The sequence below is a fragment of the Sinocyclocheilus anshuiensis genome, unplaced genomic scaffold (genome assembly GCF_001515605.1).
Source record: "Sinocyclocheilus anshuiensis isolate Anshui unplaced genomic scaffold, SAMN03320099.WGS_v1.1 scaffold99, whole genome shotgun sequence".
NCBI classification, from domain to species: domain Eukaryota; kingdom Metazoa; phylum Chordata; class Actinopteri; order Cypriniformes; family Cyprinidae; genus Sinocyclocheilus; species Sinocyclocheilus anshuiensis.
Window position 1 is genome coordinate 390,581 of NW_015552547.1, and position 25,957 is coordinate 416,537.

A 25,957-nucleotide genomic window follows, 5' to 3' on the forward strand; every position below is an offset into this window, starting at 1 on the left:
AATATAAATGGTTGTTTACATGGAGTAAAATTGAAATCAACATATTACAAAAATTAATTAATAATAAATAATTATTATTAGCCCCATATCAACTGAATAGCATGTCCTGAGGCTATATATGGTTTATATGTCGTTGCTTGAATGAGTGAGGAGCGCGAGTCTTGGGTGCTGCATTTTTGTGTGATGAGGCGTGAATATCGTGTTCAGACTTATTAATAGCTAGGAGGCGGAACTGCTGTCCCGGCTGGCCGTGAGAGTAGGACACGAGTCACGAGTCCGTCTTAAATAAGGCAGCAGGCGGAGACCTGCCGGTTTGCGCTGTCAGGGAATTCCGGTGTCGTGCGTGCTGACGTCAGGAGCTGAGGGGCGGTGCTACGCTGCGGAGAGACGAGAGAAGAGAGCGTGCGCCTCTGTAGCCGGGGCTGTGTGTCCCTTTAAAAAACCCCAGCGCAACTCGATCCCTGCCTTAACTCACAGACACAGCTCTGTGCTCGCTATAGAGAGCGGAGACTTACCCAACAGCAACATTAAATATCAGCAGCACGCCCTCTGCGGAGAGACACAACAGACTTTTGGCGTTTAAACCGAAGGATTTACGAAAATAGACGACTTTGCGGATTACTATTGTTGTTATTCAGCTGGTACATTCATCTGCACGCCAAGGAGAAGTTACGGATAAACTGCGCTTGCGATATTCACCGGTACTGACAGGAATTTTAGTCACACACTCGTGTTTTAACGGTTTTTTTTGTACTCGACGCTTCTGCGTTCTATTCCCGCAGCGCTTATAACAAAAGCGCCGCCTGTAATTCAAGCTTCTTTATATGTGATCACTCGTAATTTAATCACTTCAACCGTTGACACCTTTCTAGTGTGAAAGGTGTCGACTTCTCGTGTCCTCTGTGAGGAAAACTAAAAGATGTCCTCGTTTATTCTCCAACAGATCCCGTCTAACTTTTGGGAGCGCTAGCGGAGACGCAAGCTGAACGAGTTTTACTACTAAAGGTAAGTCCGCTCTCTCTTGTCTCAGTTGTTTTATCATTGTTATCCCCATGGTAAACTCCTGACTACTTCATAGTTGAGTGTTGGCCGTGACTGAAAGAAATTACACTCCTTATTTCAGGCTAGCAACAGTTTGTGTGAATGAAAGCGTTGTAGTAACAGTGACCGGAAGTGACCACGCGCATTAACTCGTTGCTGCCCACAAACACATGCCTTTGAGACAATGAATGGCGTTCCGTCTTTAGAGAGATACTCTTTAGACAAATCAAAGCATGGTTTAATTATTGGGTCGGGCGTGTGATTGTGTATATTGCTGTATTGTATAAGTAGGGTGTTCAGGCAGAAAGTGTTTAGATGTAGGTTGTAAAGTCTCAGTCCCACGTGTGTCAGGTGGAAGGGGGTTGGGTTCAGTGTAAACTGACCCTACTGGTGTCAAACAAATCCATTTTCATTTACAAATACTACATTATACTAACATATAAAACAAAAAAGTTATTTTCTTAGTTTCGTATAAATCTTGATGACCTTGATACAGTCTTGAGAGTCTAAATTGGTCCCCTCTTATATGGTTTTCTTGTCACATGACAACAGAATAGCCTGCATACTGCTTAAGCCATTCTGACTTAATAATATGTGACTTAATTCTGATTTAAGTCACTGGGGTATATTTGTAGCAATAGCCAACAATGCATTGCATGGGTCAAAATGATCGATTTTTCTTTTATGCCAAAAATCATTAGGATATTAAGTAAAGATCATGTTCCATGAAGATATTTTGTAAATTTCCTACTGTAAATATATCAAAACGTAATTTTTGATTAGTAATATGCCTGGCTAAGGACTTCATCTGGACAACTTTAAAGGTGATTTTCTCATTATTTGGCTTTTTTTGCACCCTCAGATTCCAGATTTTCAAATAGTATCCTATCCTAACAAACCATACATCAATGGAAATCTTATTTATTCAGCTTTCAGATGATGTATAAATCTCGATTTCAAAAAATTGACCCTTATGACTGGGTTTGTGGTCCAGGGTCACATACGTGAAAACAAAATTGCTTCTTTGCATATATTTTTTAAACGCTTAACAAAAGAGTATGCCAAACTACTACTGTTTCTGTTTTACAATCTTCATGCATCTAAATGTTTTTGACTTTCAGCTCTATGGAAGAAAAAAAGGTTGAAATTAATTGAAACTGAACCAAAAAAGAGCATCACTTCATTGACCCATTTATGTGTGCGTGATGGCAATGTGATCCGCTGCTCTTTGTTTGACACGGGAGGGCAGGGCTCCACTGCGGGGATGTGCCGAGCTGGGCAGTCTCATAAAGCTGAATGGATTGCCTCAGCCTGCTCGTGCTGAACTGAATGCGTCTGTCTGAAAGGAAATAATTTGCATCATTTTCTACTACAACAAGCCTCCAGCCCAACCTGGGGGTGGGGTGTTTTTTCTCTCAGCGTTTGCATGTGCGTTTGAACATATTCCGGTGTCTGGGTTAAGGGAATATGCAGGGGAAGTTTCTCTGTCACACGCTAGGAGGAATATTTGTGATGACGTCAAACAAACATTGCTGACAGCATGTAAAGTTGCAGTGAAACAGTTAGGTGTTTGTTGTATGAGTGTGTCTGGGGGGCGAGTTGGGACGCTCTGCATATTACGGGCGGTCATAAACACCCGTGGAAGTAAATACGTGGGTATATGAAGGACAGGAAGATCCCTTTGAAGATCGACTTCCAATCAATTAGTACGACTGACATGAAAACAGAGAGCCTGCATTTGTTTCCCTTTGAAGTTGTGGGTTGTAAATTTCGAGAGTGCAGCAGCTGCCGAGACTCCTTCTCAGACCAGCGGGTGTTTTGAATTAGCCGCCTTATTGCAGCGTCACTGTCCCTTTATTGTGACGGCATAAACTTGTGTTAAAGCTATAGGCCAGACTAAAATAAGAAACAAAATTGCTGTGAATATATATACTCATTCTCAATTGTTTGAAAGTGTGTAGAACTGTGTATTAGGGCAGTGTTTTGATTAGCGAAGTCCAATACGTGAACCATTGTTTTGAATTATAATTACATCATGACCTAAAAGAATCACTAAATCTGTTTTTTTTGTTTTGTTTTTTTAAATGAACTTGAGTCTATCTTCCCATCGCTAATTTTGAGTAATGGTAGAACATTCAAGAGGGTGTGTTTGTGATCTTAACAGGTGGAGTAAATAGAGAGCGGTGTAGGTTGCACATTTCACGTGTGAGCGTGTGAAACGAAGGAATGATGATGTATCATGATGTAGGTCAGTGGGCTTGCTAGAGTGCTTAGTCAACGTACGCTTATCATGGTAGCCATTCGACAGTGATGATGACAGAGAGCCGGGCTTATGCGAGTGTGGTTATACTGGTATTTCAGGACTGTCCGAATGAAAAAACAAAAAGTCGTAGGCTGTAAAGTCCTCCTCGTTTATTCCATTGAGCTCTAACGGTTGTGTGTGTGTGGGAGTTTTTCCAATGTTAGGACTGTACTTTTGTGGTAAAAGGAAGTGATGTAGGCAAGCTAGAGGAATTTCACAAGAGAAAGTGTGTGAGTCTGTGAACGTGTGTTATTATTAAGTTTGATGAGTTGGTCTTAGGTGGTGTAATTTAAAGACAACAAGAAAGAAAAGCGTTTAATTCTGTCTGAAACCACATTTTTTCCCCCTCTTGACACACTGGCTTGGAGTGAGGGGGAAAAGGGAAAGTGAGTAAAAGAAAGGGAGGGGCGGTGAAACTATAGTGGGAGTGGTTGAGAGGAATGGAGAGTGGTGGAAAACAAAAAAGATCAGTCATGTTTCTGTGACTCAGTCAGATGTTCAGAGTGAGCAGCCAGGATGCAACACACAGATCACTGACGTGCGTCATAACGTAGGGGGGGACATGACTGAGGAGGGATTATTTTCCTGTATCGCAAACATCTTGGTTTGTCTCTCTCACATTAAAGTCAAATTTTCCATCGATTTATGATCACTAACTTTCAAGTAGTGTCTGAAATATTTTAGATGCCAGACGTGACTCTTCATCCCGCTTGGCTGGATCCCTCTCCGACTTTGTGAGCGTCAGACACGAGTGCTGCCGTACCAGTTGCCATGGCAACCCGAGAGCCCGCTTGTTTGTGATTTATCCTTTTTGTTACTAATAAGTGTGCCTGTTTTGTTGGTGTCTAATGCACTTGCTTCTGGGAAACGAGGAGTTTGAATGTAGGAGGGGACTTTTGGGGGCTAATGAGAGACAAACAAGACAGATGTTCAAGGTTTGACTGTTCCAGTAATGAAAAGCTGCGATGTTTTGATGGCTACAGAGAAAGGTCATTTGTGGTACTTTGTATTCATAAGGTAAAAAGAGAATGAAAGAGCGATCTCACAATGATACGGTGACACATTTGTACAGTCTGTGCGGCACAGTGCATTCAAAGTTTTTTCTCGCAGATGGCTGTGCAGACACACTCCAGACTTTCATGTCTAGCAGACGTTCGCACACTGAGTCACTGCCATTCACGCACCGCACCCGTCTTTCAGCTTCTTGCCGTTTGGGCTGTGTCTGTTGTGTAATGTGCTGGCACGTCAGTCACTCTTTCTGTTCCTTAAAAGTTTTACTCTAGTTCTCAGAAGAACTATTACACAAGTTGACCGACAGCAGTATGGATATAACCCCGACAGAGAGACAACAGCAACATCTGCCAAGCCTAAGGGGACTTAACAGGATGAGAAACTAGACACTTGACCACTTTGCTTTCATTTTTTGGGCCATTCATAAATACGTACACACAGAATATGTTCCACAGGATGTTACATCATTCCCCCTAGTCCCTTTTAAGACACCCTCCCCTCTTTTGAGAGGCCCACTTCCTGTTGCTCTGACGACGACTTCCATTCTTATCATATCTGTTCTGCTTTCTTTACTCTCACATGCTGGTACATTCCCATTCACAGACAAGTACAGAAGCAGAATTTTTCCTGACTATCCAGTAGAGATGCACCGATTGCAATTTTCTTGGCCGATTCCGATTTCCGATTTTTTTTGTTGTTTTAGCGCAGTTAGCCACTCATTTTGGTGTTTGTGGCTCACAAGCTGTTTGAGACTGAGCTCGGATTGTGCGCTCCATTAATATAGATCTGCGGTGGTGCGCGCGCGTTTGGTATAACCTGCGGGAATGACTAAAATAATGCGCAATACAAGCACTATTTAACCGGAGCGAATGAGACGTGTGTGTGTGTGAGAGAGAAGGGGTCGTCGGAGAGAACAGAGCGAGAATGCGCCGCTGACGTTATTGCCTGTGCCGCTGGTAACAAAACGGATCGGCTCGAAATCGGAAAGTAGTGAGACTGACCGACCGATCACCGATCCGGGCCGATCATGAGGAAAATCGGCCGATTCCGATCCCTGGCCGATCGAAAGGTGCATCTCTACTATCCAGATATAGATATTAACATATCTTAGGGCTGATCTCTTACATTGTTGTACATATGTTGTTATTGGGGAAATATTTTATATATATATATATATATATATATATGTGTGTTGGGGAATATATAAGTTATTGATCTTATAGTGAACAGTTCATACATTCATAAGTTTTTAATTTATTTTAAATTAAAATCATAATCTTCTGACACGCGTCTCTCTGGTGACATATGCCAAAAATTTAGTTCACTTTCACTTGACTGCAAGATCTGCCTCCATCTAATCAACAACTGATGGACACAACCGAGTCTCCACCCTACTTTTTTTTTTCGAGTAATCGGTGATGTACGTCACAAAACTGAAGAAAAGGTCGGTTGTCACTTTTGTTTCATTATGTTTTTGAAGTCAACATAAGATCAAAATGGACCCTATTGACTTTCCAAATGCACATCTCTGGTCTTATTGTGCACGATTTGTTCATGTTATTTCAAAGCCTACATCATCTTTCATCAAAGTAACTACACAATCCACCTCTGTTTTTCTTTTTAGATTAAGTCACCAAATCACTTTTCAGAATCTAATCAATTTCCAAAAGTCTCATACTACAGTTTTTCAATGAATATCCTTTTTCATTTAGGAACATGGCAAGTTACAGAAGTAAAATGGTTTGTAACCTGTTTCATGTTGACTTCTCCTTTTATGAGTAATATCAGTGTCACTCATACACCTCATTCAAGGTAATGACTAAGGGTGTTTTCTCAGCAGTGCTTACCACAGTGACAGCATGGTTGTTTACTCTTAATAGGACATGACCACTAGAGTTACTAAGAAAAGCATCATGTTTCTCTGTGTCGACTCAAAGAGAAACAACTGAGAGCTGAGACCTGAATCCAAGATTCATATTATTAGTGAAATTGCTGATTTTGGTGTCATGTCAGGAATGATGGTGAATATTTAGATTAGGGTCACCTGAGTCTTTCCCCCCTAGTAAGACAATCTTATACACATTTATACACCACTAATGTGCCCTGGTTTATATATTAGCCTACATATTTATTCATTAACAGCTGATACCAGATGGACAACATTTTAGTGCTGGAGTGTCAATATCATATCGATGCCTGTGATGTTTGCGCCGCTTATCTTCAAACGCTCCATCCAGATGGATTTATCATCTGTCTAGCAACCATAAATCAGGAGCGCTGAACTAGGTCAAGAGCGATGACATGAAAACGAGAGCAGGGAAAGTAATCATGGTCTGTGCACAGAAGCCAGTTGTGACATTCCGAAAGCGTAATGGGGCCAGTCGTGAAAGTTTTTATTGTAATGTTATTTTTGGAAGGGTGGTGCAAGGTCGAGGAAGGCTTGTCGCAAAGTTACATGTAGGCGAGGGCTCAGCCAGAGAGTCACACAGAAGCGAGCGCTGCGCGTGTCCTCAGTTGAACTCGCTCTCGGGATCAGGATGTACACTCTGTTGTATGTACGCATGTTTGTGTGGAGGCTACGAGTGTGGGCTTGGAAGGCAGCGACGCCATCGTGACGACTCAGCCTTGCATCATTGGCAGAGGCAGACACACACAGAGAGGGAAGGGAACAGGCACAAGCCTACTGTGACGTGCTTCCTTTGCCTCTGTGCCTCTGTGTGTGATCTCTATCTGAGGTGGGTTATATAATGGCCAAATGTGAGCGCTCACCCACAGGCCCTTCCGCCGGCACCCTTTGCTCACTGAGGAACATTCCAGCTCTCTCATTTCCCCTGTTCTTCTCATCTACCTTTCTTTTTCACAATCTGTTCTCCCTCTCCTGGCCTAATTCCTTGACTCCATTCCATGCCGTTCTTTTCCGCATACTCGAACGCTCAGCTGTTTTAGCTCTCCGAGTTGCTTCATGGTACTTTCTGGCAGGAATGAGGACGCTGTCGTCATGCTGGGAGATTACATCATTCACACGACCCGTAGCACTATCTTAAAATGGCGTTGTTTTCACATTGCCATGTTATTGATGTCAGTCCTCATCTATTCAAAAGTGAATCATAACCTGAATCGGTTTTTTTTAAAGGGTACTCATCACTTCAGACGTCATATCTTTTGCTCCAGCTGTATGGTTGGTTAGTTCTCACGGTGATTTCCAGAAGGTTTTTTTTTTTTTTTTTATCGCTTGATTGGACAGGTTTGGTTGGAGACTCCCACATATGTGGCCCTCATTTGGTTTGGTATTTTAAGGCATTGATCTGGTAAGTGTGAAGACCAAACCAGTGACTGGAATAGTTGTTTGATGTTTGTTGTCATGGGGAATTTTATCAAGCTGAGGGGCGATGTGGGGGTGAATGGGGAATTTTTTAAATTATGATATCATCGTTGTAACATTTATGATTTGAAATTAAAATGACTTCTAAAGAGTTTTTGAAGTATGAGTAAATACACATGACATTTCTAGAAAACAGTTAGCTAGAGCATGAAAGCGAATAGAGATGTGACGCCTTTCAATAAACCAATAACCACACAACCTCATTCACTCTTATAATCAGTTGCACCACAAGCCACCTGTTTTCTCCTGTCCGATCGACATCAGTGAGTTTTGGATTCCCTGGTTTGGTGGAATATTAAAAAACCCCACTGTAAATTTACAGTTCATATGTTTTGCATCCAAAACAACACACTGTGACAGATGTCGATGACGGTAGACTTTCAGAAATTCCCTATGCTGTGACTGAGGTGGGCGTCCCCGATCACCTGACCGTAAAGAGTGTGAGAGAAGAGGGCAGAGTCTGGCTTTGTGGGGTAAGCCCTTTCCATGGTTGAGTCATGGGAGTTCCCCAGTTACACAGCAGACAGCTAGCTGTTATCAGACTTCATTTATGTGTGTTTCGATTTATCTCTCTTACAATAATACGAATCTGTTTCGGGGTGCCGTATTGTTTCCACATTACTAGAAATCTATATTACTTGAAATGAAAAACATGTTCTCGTAAAAAGCAAAGCTGTAGCAGTATGATTTGTCATTCTATGTGAAATGTGGAAATGTAGTACGGAGAAGTTTCAGTTTGGGTTTATGTGTGTTTTCCCACAACTGTCTACCTCGGCAGTCTTCAAACTTTTTTTTGGGACAGAAGACCCCCCAGTTGAACATTGCAAAAAAATTTAATTTTAGCATAAAGCTTTAGCCGTTTTTTTTTTTTTGGTTCACTAAGGGCGCTTTTCCATTGCGTGGTACGACTCTGCTCGGCACGGCAGAGTACGGCTCGGCTCGGTTCGGTTTGCGTTTCCACTGCAGTTTAGTATCGCTTTAGAGTGGGCGGGATTATTCACATGTCGTTATAGTTGCGCCACCTCTACTGCCGCGACTCCTGAAAAACGTTTTCATTCTGCGTCGCCCCATCAAGCTCTCGTTGGATCCGCTCCTCGGCTATCAACGAAAGGAAGGTCTGTACTTCCTCAACAGACCACAAAACAGCCATTTTTTGGTTGTTAAAAAAAAGGTGCGCTCATTCAAAACGGTTGCGTTCGATCCTTCGCAGGCTGTGCTGATTTAAATCTAGCGGTTCTGTTGTGTCTCTGTGTTGCAAGTTCAGTGATGCAGGTAGTGACGATTCTCTCCGGCCAATCAGTGATCAGCAGAGTTTGCACGTCACGTTTTGGTAACTGTACGGTTCACTTGGAACCTCAACCGAGGTGGTACTGAAAAAAAGTACCAGGTACTGTACCCAGTGGAAAACCCCCCAAAAGTGAACCGTACCATGCCGTACCATGCAGTGGAAAAGCGCCATAAAACTAGTTTAAGATCACAATATTTGGCAGACTCACTGCTGAAGACCCTTGGTTTGCACTGTGAACGTGCTTCTTTACAAACATTTTCTCGTATGCTAAAACATGCACATATACCAACCAATGAAAACACTTTCTATAAACCCATCAATTCCACCCGTTATTTTTTCATGGGGTGTTTTTCCCGAGCCACAGTTTTCACAAGTGATAGTTGGCTTTCCACACCGATACGTCTCTTTGAGAGCCAGGCCTGTGTTTGTTCAGACACCTCCCCACAATAACTCTCACCATTGTGTGTGAGAGACAGTATCATGGATTTCCTCTCACTGTTGTCCTGCTCACCACCCAAGAGCTCCCAGTGTTGCAGACAGATTTCCTTTAGTTTCTTTTTTTTTTTAAACTGACACTTCATGGTTATTATTGAATAAAGTTATATATTTATGCATGTATTTATTTATTTATTTTATTTGAGTGCAATTTGGCCATATGAAATAGTTAGATTCTTCATTGTGCTCCTAATAGAGGATAGAATAATATGGGAAAAACAAATTAGTTTTATTAAAAACTAATTCTCGTTTGGATTAAAATAAAAAAAAAAAACACAATTTGTCAACTTTTTCTCTTCTCTGGAGTAATTTTTGACACCCTGTCCATGATAGGTTACTGCTGGCACAGCTGCAAAGCCTGGCTGTTTTTACTGCACTTGTGCTGATTGGATGGAATGAAGCCAATGTAAAAGATCAGGAACACAAATGAGAGTAAAGTCAAACTCTGTGCACTGATGATTACCTCTTTATCTCTCTCTACAGCAATCTACGACCACAGAGTGAGCTGAGATGATCGACTGTTGGTGCTAAACCCTAATTCTTCTGACGTTTGAGAAGTGGTGCTAGATGCTTATTTGATAGGTAAACTGTGTGTGTGTGTGTGTGTGTGTGCGTGTGTGTTTGTGTGTGTGCATGAATATGCAGAAACTGTTCTAAGAATGCAGCGTGCTGCAGGGTCACGATTATTTCAGTCCCCACTAGCAGCTAAATCCGGAGTTCCTGAAATATCACAGAAGCCTTTTAATAGTGTGACACCTTGAGCCAGAGAGGAGTGGGTGGGCTCGTGTGCACTGTACTAAACCTGCTGAGCAATGAAAAGCTCACACACACTGTATCCAAACACTCTCTGAATATTGCCTCGTACGTATTTATCTTTAGATTAATTTATGCCTCATCACCAAAATTGCAGCTTAAAGACTGTATTAAAGTATTAAAGGGTTGTGAATTTCATCAGTAAGTGTTACACTGCATGTTGAGTTTGTAGCTCAGGACTAACCCATCAGGTTATACAGCATTTTATGGATGACATGTTTTGCATCTGTGGCCTGTTTGATTGTATAAGAAAGCCTGTGTGTGTCACACTTGAAATGCTTTTGCCAAGTCCATAATTAGTGTGCACTAGGCATCCTTTGCTGTATGGGTATATATGCGCGTGTGCCAAGCGATTTCAATCGGGTGTGTGCGCACGCTTGCCAATATTTGTGCATCCAGTGTGTGCCATGTGTGTTCAGAATGCGTGGGAAGCTCAGTGTGTTTGCATGCGTGGGTGTTTCATGGGAGCACAGCCGGTCTTCTCTCTTTGGTGTCTCCCTAAAGAACACTTTAATTTTAGACCCGTCTTTTTCTCCTAATCTGTCCATCCATCCTGTTCAAGCCTTCTGCTGTTCCTTTCCTCCCTCCACCCCTTGCTCTCTTTCTTACTATCTTTTCCTCTCTCCATCATGCCTGGCCTAATGAGATTAACCCCAGTGTCTCTCTTGTCATAGATACACACTCATACACATGCAAATAATCAAACTTGAGCAACACGACACAAGTACACACACTCCTTTATGTACACATGCACACAGACACCGCTGGCTTGACTCCAGGGCTTTGCTCTGGTCGTCCCCTCCCTCCAATCACTCTCACCCTCTGCCAAGAGGCCCTAGGAAGGGTTATAATGACCTCAGTGTACTCACCCTACAGGTGAACTCCCACAAGCCCATCTGTGCACCCTTTCTTTCCATTAGAATACAGAAGAGCACTGCCCCCTAGAGGCAGAGAGTGGCACTGAAGTTCCGGAGGGTTCCTTTGTTATTAGCTGCCTTCAGGCCAAACACTCATACAGACTACAAAGGATGTGTTTTCCCCCTGTTTAATGGATTTGGCAGTTATTTGTGCCTCACCCCCTTATGTCCCATCTCTTCTCTTTTCTTTCTCTCTCCAGTTGGCAGGGGTAGCAGTAAACAGCTTCTCCTTCTTGTTGGTGAGTGGTCCTCTCTGTTTTGCAGTGGAGGGCTTCACACTCACAGCTAGTGTGGTGAGTAACCATGTGTTCTGTTCTCTTGGTAGAGTGTAGCACTAAACAGTAATTTATATCAGTAAGAATATTTCGTGCTTGTTAGTGCATGAAATCATTTTGTACACTTCAGTGTTATGGTTAACTAAAACTATTGAAAAATGTTTTCATTTAATAAAGCTGAAGTCAAATAAAATGTACATTTTAGATGAAAAAAAAACATTTTGAAAAAAAAAAACTCAAGTAAAAAAAAACCTGAAATAAAAATTACAGCACAGTTAATAAAAGCACAACAAAATTATTAAAACTTCCACTAAAATTAAAATGAAAATATAAAAATAATAGCTAATTTAAAATATTAAAACTAAAAGTTCATAAATAATAAAGTAACACTCATACACTTAAGTGTATCTAATAAATGAAAAGTGTCTGCTCTGCCATCTGACTTAAGCCAAGATATTGAAGGCAGCATAATGGTTTAGTAGTCGAGTAGTTCAGTGTCACAACCACTTTGCTACATGTTGGAAAGAATGCAAGAATTTAGGCCTACGTATTTTTCCCGGCAGTGATAGATGTATTGGCTAAGATAATAAAGACATGTAGGAAAGTAAATTGTCTTTGTTTATCGTCTAGGCTGGATGCATCACACAGCAGAACAGTTCACCGGGTGCAGCACACGGGACCCTTTTCCTCTAGATGGACTCAACCGGGGACCATGGGCTCCCGTGAGCAGCCGTGCCTGGCCACCTCCCTCCAGGTAATACACCTCATGATCAGGGCCGCATCATTCTTTTAGTGACTTCACTGATAAAGTTATGCTAACTGAGCTATGAGAGGGAATGATCAAAGCAAAACCTTGTTTTCTTATCCCTCGATAGGTGCTTGCCAGGTGTCAATCAGCACCAGTTCCTCACCCATATGCCACCTAGTCACATGACTGGGCTAAATCATCCTAGTAAATTCTTAAACAATGGGTGAGTTTTTAATAAGCTTTATTGTTGTTTTACAAATACTTCTGGAAAAAGTTTGTTAATGTGTCCTTGTATTTCCAGTCCCCTACATCGAGGAGATAAGCAAGGCCTGTCTCAGGCTTTGTTGCCAGGAATACAAAGGATACCCCCTGCTCCTCCCAGGCCTTGGGAACCAACCAGAACTGGCCAGGGATATGAGCCATTGCCTGGTGATAACCACAACCGACTGCACAATGGCTACAACGCAGGACCTCCTGCACACCTCACAGCTCGAGCCAGTCAACTACTGAAGGTGATTATTGAGCTTATGTTTCATTACTGTGCCTTTTATATGCTCTCTTGTTATATAAAAATGAATCGTGTTCCTGTATAAATCAGTATTTTTAAATGTGTAAGTTATGAAAGACCAGCTTTATATTACACTAAAGTTGTCTAACCATTTTTTGTGTTTAATTGAATGTATAGCGCGCTTAACTACGTTATGTGCTTGAGTACTTTCGCCAACTTCTCTTTCTCTCACTTTATCCACAAGTATGGTGCTCCTCAGCTCTCAGCCCATGGCTCACGGCCCATGCCTTCATTCCCTGATATGTGGACTCAACCTCAGACTCAGCAGCAACCCAGGGGACCTCATTCTCATTCTGGACAGTTAAAACGACCTGGGCCCCCTCTTGGAGAGCACTCTGTCATTCAGCATACCCCTGCTCCATCTCTGCACCGGCCCATGGAGGACTGCCCCAGTCCGAACAAGAGAAAGAAGAGCTCTGGGTCTGAACAGGTTAGTCGAGAGCATATCACGTCTTTTGATATGCTCACCTCTGCATTTTTGTCCTAAAACGCGCCTTTACCAAGCCCTCTTTTTTACTGTTTCTTATGACAGATGCCTCATTCCGCCATGCAGCGCATATCCGGGCCGCCTGTACATTTGAATCAGCAGCCATCCTCCAACTACCCCCCACCAAAACCTAGCTTTTGGAACCCATTGCACAGAGGTGGAGCACCCTGGAACCCGAATGAACACAAAAGCGGACCCATTGATTTCCAGGTCAGTCACTGCTGAAATGGAGCGTAGCGTTAGTTCTGGCAGGTCACGTTAGTCAAGCTCTCATCAGCTGACACTCAGCTGATCCACGTCTACCTATAGGAATACGACGGCAATCATAATTCCCTTTATAAGGTCCTTTCAGTCATTATTCAGCAGCTATCGCTTTGCTCAGGAGCTAATCACCCACCTCCATCCCCAAACTCTTCCTCTCGTCCAGTCAGGACTCGGCATTGGATATTCGCGTTGAGTCAGACCACTAAATTATGTTGTTACATAAAATAATCACTTAGAACATTAATGATATCTGCTACATTAATCATTAATGTTGGTTCTGTTCTGTTTACCCTAGGGGGCTTATTTATGCTCTCCCTGCTCCTATCCATGCTAGGCTGCATGGATGGGCAGGGAGTGTTTGCCCAGAACAGAACCATACCCCCAACCTAAAATGTATGCTAATTGTAAGTTATCTATGACGATAATGGTCCTGACAGAACTGAATGTTGATATTCTATAATATTTTCTTGTATTCTGTCTGACAGTTTAATATATATGGCATCATCTGTCACTGCCACTTTATCAGCTTTCACTTATAAGCTTTGTGACAAAAGCCAGAAATCAGGTGTGAATTAAGTTAGTGGGTTAAATATCTAGACCTGTCTGTAATCCAAGACTTGTAGCGTGAAATGTGGTTTGACTGTAACTAGGGCTGCACGATTAATCGAATGCGATTGTCATGCGCATTTTGTTAAAAAAGCCGGTTCTGTAATCAACAGGAAATCATCGTCACGTGCTTTCAGATGGAGCAGAATTTACTACACATAGCCGTAGTTCACTGACAAGTTACGCAAAAAAATTGCAGACGATTTTATTGCGCGATTATGAAATCGAAGAAATCGTTCGCGATAATGACAGCTGTTTGCATAGCTTCTCAGTGAACTACGGCTCTGTGAAGTAAATGCTGCTCCATCTGAAAGCATGTGAAAATACCACATTTAATAACATATTTTTACTCCAAACTCACTTCATAACGTCAGTCGAGTGTTTGAAATAAATCCTTCTGTGAGATGATTTGGCTTCTTCGCAGCTTCTGTCGAATCGCGATCTCGATTCCATTTCGATGTATCATGCAGCCCTAACTGTAACTGAGATCAGCGAAGATAGACAGTTGTGTAAAGAACAGCAATCCGATGAAAGTCGTGTATTGTTTGATGTTTAGTCTACCCTTTTGTTTTACATTAGATGTACTTGGCTTACTTGGCCAATTCTTATTCTCTATTTACAGGATTCAGCTAAGTCAGGAATTGGAAGCTTCCCCTATAAACTGCCTCCCTTGAATCCATCAACCACGTCTTCACCCACCATTCACAGCACAAGAGGCTACGAAGAAAGCAGGGGTCCTCCACCACAGTCCCACAAGACTGCTCAGTCACCACAGTCTCTGGGACCTTCACAGAACCCTCACATCCACCATTCTACATACTCCTACCCCAACATCAGACCTTCAGCCCAGACCCAAGTGGAACCACGTGGTACTACTTCACAAAGAGGACATGATTCTGCATCGAGCTCTTTGAATAAACAGGCTCCACCACCACCTACATCCTCATCATCACCACGGGCAGATGGGGAGCGCCCTGCACCCTCACCAGCAAACTACACCTCTGTGCCTTACAGTCACCCCCAATTCCAGCCTCACCCAGGGCTGGTCCATTCCAGCCCACCAGCCAGCAACCAGGCCCAGGACACCGTACCTCAGCACAACCCCCATAAACCCTGGAGGAACCAGGTAACACACACACAGTTTTGCATTAAACAGAACCTCTCTGATGCTCAAACAGATCTACCTGCTCAAGACTTAAAATTGCTGGCTGTTTAATATTAGTAAATAGTATGCTACACAACATGTGCTGTAAACTATAAATGTTATCAATAGTTACAATTTTGTGTCCTATGATTTGTTGACTGTAATATTAATTTCCCTTTAGGAATCACGTGACTTTTCAGCAAGAGGGGATTCTCAGGTTGCCAAACGCCTTTCTCAGGCACCGAATAGGCTTGCTGGGGGCGACCGGGGTCCAGGGACCCCCCAGCGTGTGAGCCCTCCTCAGGCCCCTGCTCGAAAACCTGTCATTACCCCAAACCTAGAAACTCCTCGTCCACCTTGCTCTCTGGAACATTACACCAATTTTGGAAGCGTCCCTGCCACAAGCTCAGCACCCTCTACTGCCGCCTCCATTCCCAGTACCCTGAGCAGCTGGAGAGCAATGGATTCTTCAGTGTTAATCTCAAACCCAAACCATGTATCCATGATTGGTCAAAATGTAACACATCCAGGGTATCAGGGTGTCCACCCTGGTGTTGAAACCCTTCCAAACCCACATAGAGGGGCACAATCTCGGATTCAATCCACTCTACCCCACACAGGACAAGGCAGACCTAACTACACCCCAGTGTCTTCTTCTCCCTCCACCCTAAACGCAGGTCTTCAGAGATCAGGGGAGAGTGTAATCACCAGCAAGACTTCTCAGCACTTCTTCAACACTCTCCCTCAAGTCAGTTCACCTTTACATTGCCCTCAACCTCCAGAACACATAAAAGTCAGCTCAGCCCTCAAGCCAATTTCTAGTAATTCATACAACTCAGCACCCATCCAAGCTTCCTCCTCAATTTCTCAGGCAACTACTACTGTTCCGGCCCCAGTCTACCCAAGGTCCTGTTTGCAGCCTGCTGCCCCAAGCTCTCAGTCCATTGTTGATGCTTTGAATAAACTTGATGCAGAGCTGCAAGGCCACATGCAAGCAGAAGAGAGAAGGAGAGACCAGAATGAAGAGAGAAAACGGAATGTAGAAAGACAAGAAATGGAGACAAAGCCACACGGTGAGTCTGCCATCAAGTGTCTGGAACGTTTGCTGTCAGGTAGTGCAGCCGAGTCTCCACCTCCTTGTTTGTCTCCAGCCAATGCACTCTCCTCCATCTCACCTCCTAGCCAGAATTCACCACCTTATCCCTGGTTGAGTCGGGGAGGAGTGCCCCCACGTTTTTCTGGAACTGCAGCAAACGTTATGGAACGGTCACAACCACCTCCCCTCACCCCCCAGACAGAATATGCCCGTGAGAAGCAAAGGCAAAGAGAGAAATGGAAGAGTTGCGCACCGTCTCAGAATTCCACTGGGAATCCCACATACCCCTCAGAGTCAGGTCTCATCAGCCCCTCCGACAACCACAGCCACACCATGCAATTGAAACCTGACCCATCCAAAGATGTCAAAATTTTGAAAACCTCTCATAATGCTGAGATTATAAATGCAATTCCCAACCCTCCACCCCTGCGAGAGCCACCCAAACTTTACCAGGCTTTCCCCAAGGATGTTCGCTCTTCATGCACACCTATCAGCACGACTACAAGCAGCCTTCAAAAACATATGCCCAGTACAGGACTTGGTAGTTTGGGTAGCAGTTCTAGAAGTTGCAGTGGTGACTCTGATGGTGCCCAATTTGAGGAGGAAACTTCTGAGCTCTTGCCTGATGGATTGGCTAATATTATGAAGATGCTGGATGAGTCCATCAGGAAAGAGGAGGAGTTGTATTCTGGCCAGAGCAGAGAACAGGCAGTACCGAAACCTCTGTTTTCTACAAATGTGGCACCTATTAAGAGTTATTTGTGTGCACCAGACCTCATGCCTGCCCTAAAGCAATCTCCAACTGAGGGTTATCAGCCAGATGGCCATGCAAGCCCACCTGTGTTAAGTCGGCAAGGTTCACTGGCATCTCCTTGTAGTCGTACTTCTTCACTTGAGGAAGAAGAGGAGGTTCTTAAGGTCATTCCCAAGCCTGCAAATTCCATTAGCATGCAGTCTCAAGAAAGCAATCTTGCCACAACAGGAACCAACTATCGCCATAGTGACCTGGCCAAGCTGTATGGCCTTCCAGAGGTAGAGAAAAGTGAGTGTGAGGATGATGATGAAGTGGATCGGGATGAAGATGAAACTCCATCCTGTTCACCACCACCACAGCGGCCACACCTCCATCAGACAGGTGTGAACAGCATGTTTAAAAACCTTGCATCTGTACTTGAGAGCCAGAAGTACACCTACCGAGGTGGACCCTTTGGTCGTCCTCCTCCCTCTGCTTTTATGGGAGTGAAGTACTCTTCATCTCTTTCTCTGGAGCCTGACATTTGCAGACAACAACAAAGCACTTCTCCCACATCAGGTTCATCCAATCACCCAGGTTTTAGCAGTCCAACGCAACCCTCTGCCATTAGTAACTCAGGACAGCCCTGTCCCCTCTCACCTACAGATTGGGCATCAGAGAGGAAGAGAGGGGATAAGATTAGCCAGTCAGATTTTTTGGGCGATGATTATGAGGAAGATATTTCAGAGGAATCCACAGGAGAGAAGGATTCTGGAACTGTGAAAGACTTGTTTAAAAATCGACCAATACTGACCACCATCTCAGAGTCTTCACTAGCGGAGCTTGGTCATAGCTATGAGGTGAACAAACACGTACTTCCTCAAAGGCAGAGCTCTAAGGCAGAGTCACAGGAGACATGCAAACCTGATAAAGAAAAGGACCGACACAGAGACAGAGAACGAGAGAGGAAACACAAACACAGTAGCAAAAAACATGAGGACAGGAAAGAGAGAAAGAAAAAGCACAGAGAAAGACACGGTGATGTGTCTCTTTCCTCATCCTCATCTTCCAGCTCCAGTCGACGGCACAAGGACGGAAAGTCACACAAGGAAAAAAAGAGCAGGCAGGTACTGGGTAACCTGGACCTTCAGAGTAAGGAGTTTAGGGAGAAGGAACAAGACTGTGACGGAGACAAGAAGAGAAGGAAGGAGGAATGTAGCCAACCCCAGAGCGAAGGAGAAGAGTGGGCACGCAGTAAAGACGAGGGCGCCAGCTCTGGACGTTCGTCTGATCTCCCATCAGCTTCTTCAGCATTATGTTCTGATGACTTTCAGAAACTGAGAGCACTGACAGATGGGCCACCCAAAGAACTGAAGATACGCCTCATAAAGGTGGAGAGTGGGAACAGGGAGACATTTATTGCTTCAGAGGTAGAGGAGAGAAGGATTCCTCTGGAGGAAATCACCATAAAGAACACAGCTAGTGAAATCATCAGAGCCTGCAAGTAAGCAATATTTGCGTGCAGGAAATCTTTAAAACAGTTTATTTCTTGGCTGCAGTTGCAATTTATTTTGATGTGATTTGGACCGTGAAAGGCCGTATCTGATATTTAATGTCTTGTTGTTTCAGGGGGGCTCACGTGAAGGGGAAATTTAAGGAATCGTTCCTCCTACCTGCCCTCTCTGTTAAACCAGTTTTGACCACAGAACTGCCCATCCCTCGAGAGAAACTCAACCCCCCCACACCTAGCATCTATGTAAGCGCTGCAGTAGCATTGTCAGCATCTCCTGCCCCCTTGTGGTCTTTTTGTGTATTACATGCACAATAACTCTGCTCAAGTAAAAACACAGTTGATGCTCCGATGTATAAAAGTTTGTTTTAATGATTCCATGTTGTTGTTGTTTCTCTGCAGTTGGAAAGTAAAAGAGATGCACTCTCTCCGGTCCTGCTACAGTTCTGCACGGATTCTAAGAACCCCATTACTGTCATCCGGGGATTAGCTGGCTCCCTTAGATTAAGTATGTTTATGCACAATGTATTATGGATGGATGGACAGATACTCAAGTTGTACATTTTGTAACTTTAATGGTTGCTGTTGTGGAAACTTAGTTCATTTTTCATTCCTTCCTCTTCATAGATCTTGGTCTGTTTTCCACAAAATCTTTGGTGGAGGCAAATGCGGAGCATGCAGTAGAGGTCCGGACCCAGGTCCAGCAGCCAGCTGATGAGAACTGGGATCCCAGCGGCACTGGCCAGACCTGGCCCTGCGAGAGCAGCAGGTCGCATACAACAATTGCCAAGTATGCCCAGTACCAGGCCTCCAGCTTCCAAGAGAGCTTACAGGTATGAACACAAACATACAACCAACACAACAAAACTAACACAGTGTTTGTTAGTTTCCAGAGATTTGTTGGTAATTTTGCAAATACTTTGTCATTCTTGTTTGTACAATTCTGTCTAACGTAAAATATAAAATGAATTTCCATTTGAATCATATACATCATGCACTGAACATGCACCTATACCATTGTCTGCCTTTAAAGGAAGAGAAGGGCAGTGATGACGAGGATGATGATGATGAAGATGAGAAATCAGCCACTAACTCTGAGAATACAACCAGTAGCTCCTCAGCTCCCAGCTCCAGGTAATTCTTCGCAAGTTAGCACAGCACCTAATTCTTGATTTTGTCCAAATATATGCCTCTATTTATTTTTTTTAATATATGTATGTATAAAACACCTCTTTAAAATGTTACTTAAAATGATTTAATTTGTCTTTATAGTTTAGAGCAGAAAACTGTGGGGAAGATAATCAAATTTGGCACCAACATTGACCTGTCCGATCCAAAAAGGTAAGACTACTGTGCATAATTGCATAAATGTATAACCTTTTTTTTTTGTCATCTCATTTGGATGATATAAAAACCTTAAGGTTGTATGTAAAACTTCAAGACATGGTTGGGGATATAGAAATTGGATGCTGCCCATGTAAAGTGCAAGAATGTGTACAAGTCTGTTTGAACTCAGTTGTGTTTTGTCTTTTTTTTTTTAGATGGAAGCCTCAGCTGCAGGAACTGCAGAAGTTGCCGGCGTTTATGCGTGTGTCCTCCAGTGGGAATATGCTGAGTCATGTTGGCCACACCATTTTGGGAATGAATACAGTGCAACTCTACATGAAAGTCCCTGGCTGCCGCACACCAGGTTTGACGCAATCACTAATAGCTTTCTCGATTTGTGAGTTGTAGAAATCAAAGATAGATAGTCTGCTTTGGCAAGTAGTTTTTTATTGGTGTTAAATGCTTGTATCATCAGGACACCAGGAGAACAATAACTTCTGTTCCGTAAACATCAATATTGGGCCTGGAGACTGTGAGTGGTTTGCTGTTCATGACAACTACTGGGAGGCCATCAGTGATTTCTGTGAAAAGTAAGAAAGAGTTTACAAAAACTGTCAAATAACACTAATAGCCCAACAATGTTTAATAAAGTATTTATTTTAACATAATTATATAAGAATTAAGAAGTTTGTGGATTTTTCTCTCAGGCATGGAGTCGACTACCTGACAGGATCATGGTGGCCGGTTCTGGATGACTTGTACCGCGCTAACATCCCTGTGTACCGGTTCATCCAAAGACCAGGAGACCTGGTATGGATCAACGCAGGCACTGTACACTGGGTTCAGGCCGTGGGCTGGTGCAACAACATTGCTTGGAATGTGGGACCCGTCACCTGTGAGTAACCTACACATTTAACTTCTGTTCTCTTTATCGTTCAAAAAGTGGTGGCTTTTGGATGTTTTAGTGCCTGTAGCACGAAAATCCCGATCTTTCATTGTCATTACAATTGCGTAAAATATGTATGATGTGTGCCAGGAATAGCCTACTTTAAGTGGAAAATCAAATCTAATCGCTTTAAAATACATTTTATCAGTCATGACAATTACATAAACAGTTGCAATGAAATGTGTAAAGCTAAAATCCTGGGCACAGAAATGTAAAAAGCTGTTTTTCTGAATTTGTAGCTTATCAGTACCAGTTGGCTTTAGAGAGATTTGAGTGGAACGAAGTGAAGAAAGTCAAATCCATCGTTCCCATGATTCACGTATCCTGGAACGTGGCACGGAACGTCAAAGTCACTGACCCAGACACTTACAAGATGATCAAGTAAGTATGCAGTAGGAAGTTACATCCCAGTTTAGTAGAATAGGCATTTAATCCATTTGCCTTTCCTCCTTTTCAGACACTGTCTCCTCCAGTCTATTAAGCACATTCAGATTCTGAGGGACCAGCTAGTGGATTGGCCGTGTGACTTGTATTTAGTGAAGAGATAAAAATTAATAATACTAATAATAGAGCTATGGACATTTTTCTAAAGCATTAAGAATTAAAAGAAATACAGTTGTTCAGAATGCTTCAAAACATACGGGTTTTAAAAGACTTTTTCAGTTTCAGTATGGAATGTGTTTATATCATCAGGACAAGCATTTTTAATCAATCATTTTTCCTGCATTTTGTGAGTATAATTGTTCAGTTTCATCTGTTCTGTTCAGTGAATTGTTTCTCACCTCTATAGCTATTCTCTGATATTTTTTTTTTTTTTTTAATTGTACATTTTTTTTTTAAATTGTTCTCTTTTCCTCATTTTTATTTTATTTTTGTGGTTAATTAAAAAATTTAAAATCTGCACTGTTTTGGAATTCACACACGAAGCAAACTGAGCCAGACATGTCTTAAACACTTTGTGAATTTGTGTCATTGATATGATTACTCTGAATAATATTAAATGCTTTTGATAAACTTTGATCTGTGCCATGCCTCTGTATTCATTCAGTCAAAGCAACAAGGTTTCAAAAGTAAGAATTAACTACGAAGTCAAGTAAAATTTTCAGTCATCTTATAAAAAGTGAGGCATCCTACTTTTAAAATCGCTTGCTATGACAACTAATAAAACGTTTAGTACCACAAAATTCTTGAAAAATTGAAAAAACATTACTGAAAGAAAAATTGGACGTTTCGTATCATAAAATAAATTACACTATTATGGTCTCTGGTCTGAAAAAACCTGCATGTGATTTGGCATTTCTTTATATTTACAGTTCATGCTGCTCAAATGTGCCATTAATGTACTGACACAAAGTAGTATATTTTATACAAATATAACTGATGTAAACGACAAAAACAAAGTTTAAGGCTGATGTCTCTATTCATTTTCACAGAAGCAAAGCAGCAGATGTTATAAATAAAAACAGTTAACAATGTTATTGAATAGAAAACCTTTATTGCACGACATAGGCCTATTCAGGCTACACAGACAAAACAGAAAAAAATATGCATAAATGCATCTATTTTACGCATTAGCAGTAAATCAAGACTTCGCAAGTTACTCAGTACTCAGACTTTGCCGCAAGGCTCAGACCCTGACGTGACAGTAAGTACTTTTCCACGTCAAACTCCTCCAGTCTATTAAGCACATTCAGATTCTGAGGGACCAGCTAGTGGCAGGAGGAAAGAAGATTTCCTACCAGAGCAGAGTGAAGGATGAGCCGGCCTACTACTGTAATGAGTGTGATGTGAGTGGATTGTGCTTCGTTATTTGTAAAGTATAGGCAGACCCTACATAGAAAAACCCACCAGAGGTCTGTTCCAAAAAATAACAGAAAATGACACGATAATAATGCAAGTTTTTGTTCTTGTGCAGGTGGAGGTGTTTAACCTGCTGTTTGTGACCAGTGAGAATGGCAGTCGGAAGATGTATGTGGTGCACTGTGAGGACTGTGCACGACAACGCAACCCAAACCTCTCCAATGTAGTAGTGCTGGAGCAATGCCGCATGGAGGAGCTCATGAGTGTGTACGACTCTTTCAGCCTGGTGAGTGCACCCACGCGCTTTGTCAAAGTGAACAAACAACAGCAAAGCTTCAAAAAGAGCTAACCTTTATCATTTGTACGTGTGCTTTTTCAGACTACCAGTTCCAGCTCCCGATGAGGACGTCTCATCCCTTGCCCTCACACAGCCATAACCAAAACTCCTGTTCGCAGGACAAGATCTTTTATTTTAGTCCAGTTAAGACTTAAAACATTTACCGTTGGGAAAAAAAAATACTACTGTTAATATTTGTTGAACAGCCAATCCAGAACCAGTTTACTCAGCATTGTTTACAGAACCAATCAGCCAATAAATTCGATAGAATAAATTCTGAGGGTCTTGTGTACCAACCCCTGTATGGCTCTGCGGGACTTCAAGTGGAACTCAGTTTGGTGCTGTCATGGCTTACAACGGCAGAGTTGCCGAGATCCTGTCCGTTTGGGTTTTGTTCTGAATTTTTTTTCTCTCTCTCTTTTTTGGGGATATTGAATACTGAAATGTGTAAATGCTCTTTGTATTTTTCGTGGGTGCTTTTTTCTTCAATAATTTATTCTTTTTAAACCTAGAACAGCCTAGATATATACCACATTGGCCTTGTGACTTGTATTTAGTGAAGAGATAAAAATTATAGGCAATATAGAAATCCTGGCCAGGAAAATGGCACGTATGGTCACCCTAATATTAACACACCCATGTGGGCCGGACATAATGGCTCGTGCGGTTGAAATGAGGGTCAGATACATCAAGCAGCCTAAAGCATCAATCAACAAGCGTTCATTCCAACTGACAACAAATTATTTCGCAACAAATTGTAATTCATGCTCCGTTATTGCAGAAATGTACTCCCACCATAATACTCCCAATATGTTAGCTGACACTTTTATCCAAAGTGACTTAGGAGTAGCACAAACTACCCAGGACCTCAAGTAAAGAGTTTAAAAAGGTCATTAGAGGTTCATTCAGAGGTTAATGTTGCACAGGCTTGCGGATTTCCTACTTCCTGTAAGAACAGGAAGCTCTTTTCACCCTTCCTTTATCACCTTACTCACTTTTGCTCCATTCAGAAAGCCAAATCCTTGTTTAATGTACAAAGCCCGAAGACAAGCATCACTGAGGTGAACTCACAATAGCACTTGCCACAAACCAGAGGCTGGTGAATGCCAATCACTCAAAGACATGTTTAGCCTTAAAAAAAATAAAAAACTTGCAAAGTTTACAACTATTTACCTCAAACCTTGACAAGTAATATTTGGGATATAATTTGCACAACAGCATTTTTAGGCAGTCTTCAAACTGATTACAATCATAATTACCAATCTCTGTCACACTTCCTTTTTTTTTTCTTCTCTTTATAAAAAAAAAATCATTTAACTTCTGGTTGTGTCCTGTTAAGTGTTCGTATGTATTGCATATTAGTTAAGTGCTCGAATGTATTGCATATTAGCACAGGTTTTATCTTTTCATTTGAATGGTCTTAAACTGCCCTCCTTTTTGAGTGAGGTCAGGGGTCGCTACCCAGGAGAACTGAGAGTGTAAACACTGACCCAGAAAGCAGTGGGAAATCTTATATCTGACAGACATTAATTGATCTGTGTGTGATTTCGACCACAGATGGGCTCTTATCAGTTACGCAACCCAACATTTACTCTATTCCTCCCATGTGCAACCCCTCCCACTGTATTTTCTGCTATTCTTTTTATCATGAAGGAGAAACCATGCTGCTCCACTCCATCTTTCTTTCAGCTCTCTCAATCTGTCCTTGCCGTCAGTTGTTTGTGATCATTTCTGTTATCCCATGTTGCCTTCAAAACTTGAGTCTGGTCAAAAGACCCTAAAACAGTCACATTTTCAACTTTGTTAACCTTGATATGTATGTATGTGTGTGTCTTGGTCTGGTGGCTAAGAATGGCTGTTAACTGAAAAGTTGCTGAAGAAAGATCAAAAGTCTTGCTTTCATCTCTGGCTGTTCACAATACATACTTTTTTTTTTTTTTTTGCATGATAAACCTCAAAAATCACATTTCCATGTATGAAACATTAAACCGAATCCAATCCATTTTTTTCCAATATGACTGAATTGCGAAGTTTGGTCCTATGCAACATTTACATCAGTGTAATTCACAACTGCTCTACATTAAAGGTAGGGTATGTAATTTTTCAAAAACACTTTAGAAAACTGATTCGGGCCGAATAGCAAAATAAACTTGTAGCCAATCAGCAATAAGGGGCGTGTCTACTCGTGATGTGGAGGAGAGAGCTTTCAGTGCACAGGACAGACATTAGCCGAGCCGAGCGACAGAAAGATAGAGATGGCGGATAAAAAAAACAAGAGGAAAATGTCTGCGGAACAAACGAGGGTTTAAGGCAAGAAGTAGGACCCGTGTAAATATCGAATCAGCTTTCCAGCGCTGGAGAGAACTCGAGCGGAAGGCCTGCGATCGGACGCCGAGGTTGCTTTGTTTCTTCTCAATAGGTGAGTAACACCGTGTCTACAACAGCTAAAGTCTGCCTACACTGGACGCGATCAAACGACCGTTGAAAACCATTTGAAATTTGTGTCAGTTACCCCACCCAAAAGTTGTGACATTTTCTTTGATTGTGACAAACAGGAAGTGACAATAGTTACAGTGCGTACAGTGCGAGTAATGATGATGAATAGATTTAAGACCGGAAGTCCTAAGTTCTTTTGATTTCTAATTACAGTTTTAAATTCTAACTAATTTATGATATGGTCCTAAAAGCCATGTGAAGAGCCTCACCAAAAAAACAACAAAAAAAATTGCACGGAACAATAAGACTTAGGATTGCTGCAATGCCCCCTAAAAGACCAGCAATAGTTGCAATACAATTGCATTATGGGTGGAGGATGATGGATAACATGCGTTTATACACGGATCACATAGAGATGGCAATATCAAGCAA

General features: G+C 42.2%; 1 protein-coding gene across 1 annotated transcript; it reads left to right on the plus strand.

The window, feature by feature from the left end:
• The first annotated feature begins 314 nt into the window (after positions 1-314).
• LOC107664277 (lysine-specific demethylase 6B-like) lies at positions 315-23,657 on the plus strand. Its single transcript, XM_016454800.1, has 24 exons — positions 315-701; positions 944-1,005; positions 10,003-10,101; positions 11,450-11,542; positions 12,155-12,278; positions 12,400-12,495; positions 12,574-12,784; positions 13,025-13,270; positions 13,373-13,537; positions 14,820-15,323; positions 15,523-18,674; positions 18,800-18,926; positions 19,083-19,188; positions 19,308-19,513; positions 19,714-19,814; positions 19,953-20,021; positions 20,222-20,370; positions 20,482-20,596; positions 20,714-20,901; positions 21,192-21,333; positions 21,410-21,437; positions 22,641-22,739; positions 22,868-23,038; positions 23,132-23,657. The coding sequence occupies exons 5-24, from the start codon at positions 12,160-12,162 to the stop codon at positions 23,153-23,155; spliced, it is 6,018 nt and encodes a 2,005-aa protein (XP_016310286.1). The 5' UTR covers positions 315-701; positions 944-1,005; positions 10,003-10,101; positions 11,450-11,542; positions 12,155-12,159; the 3' UTR covers positions 23,156-23,657.
• The last annotated feature ends 2,300 nt before the right edge of the window (positions 23,658-25,957 follow it).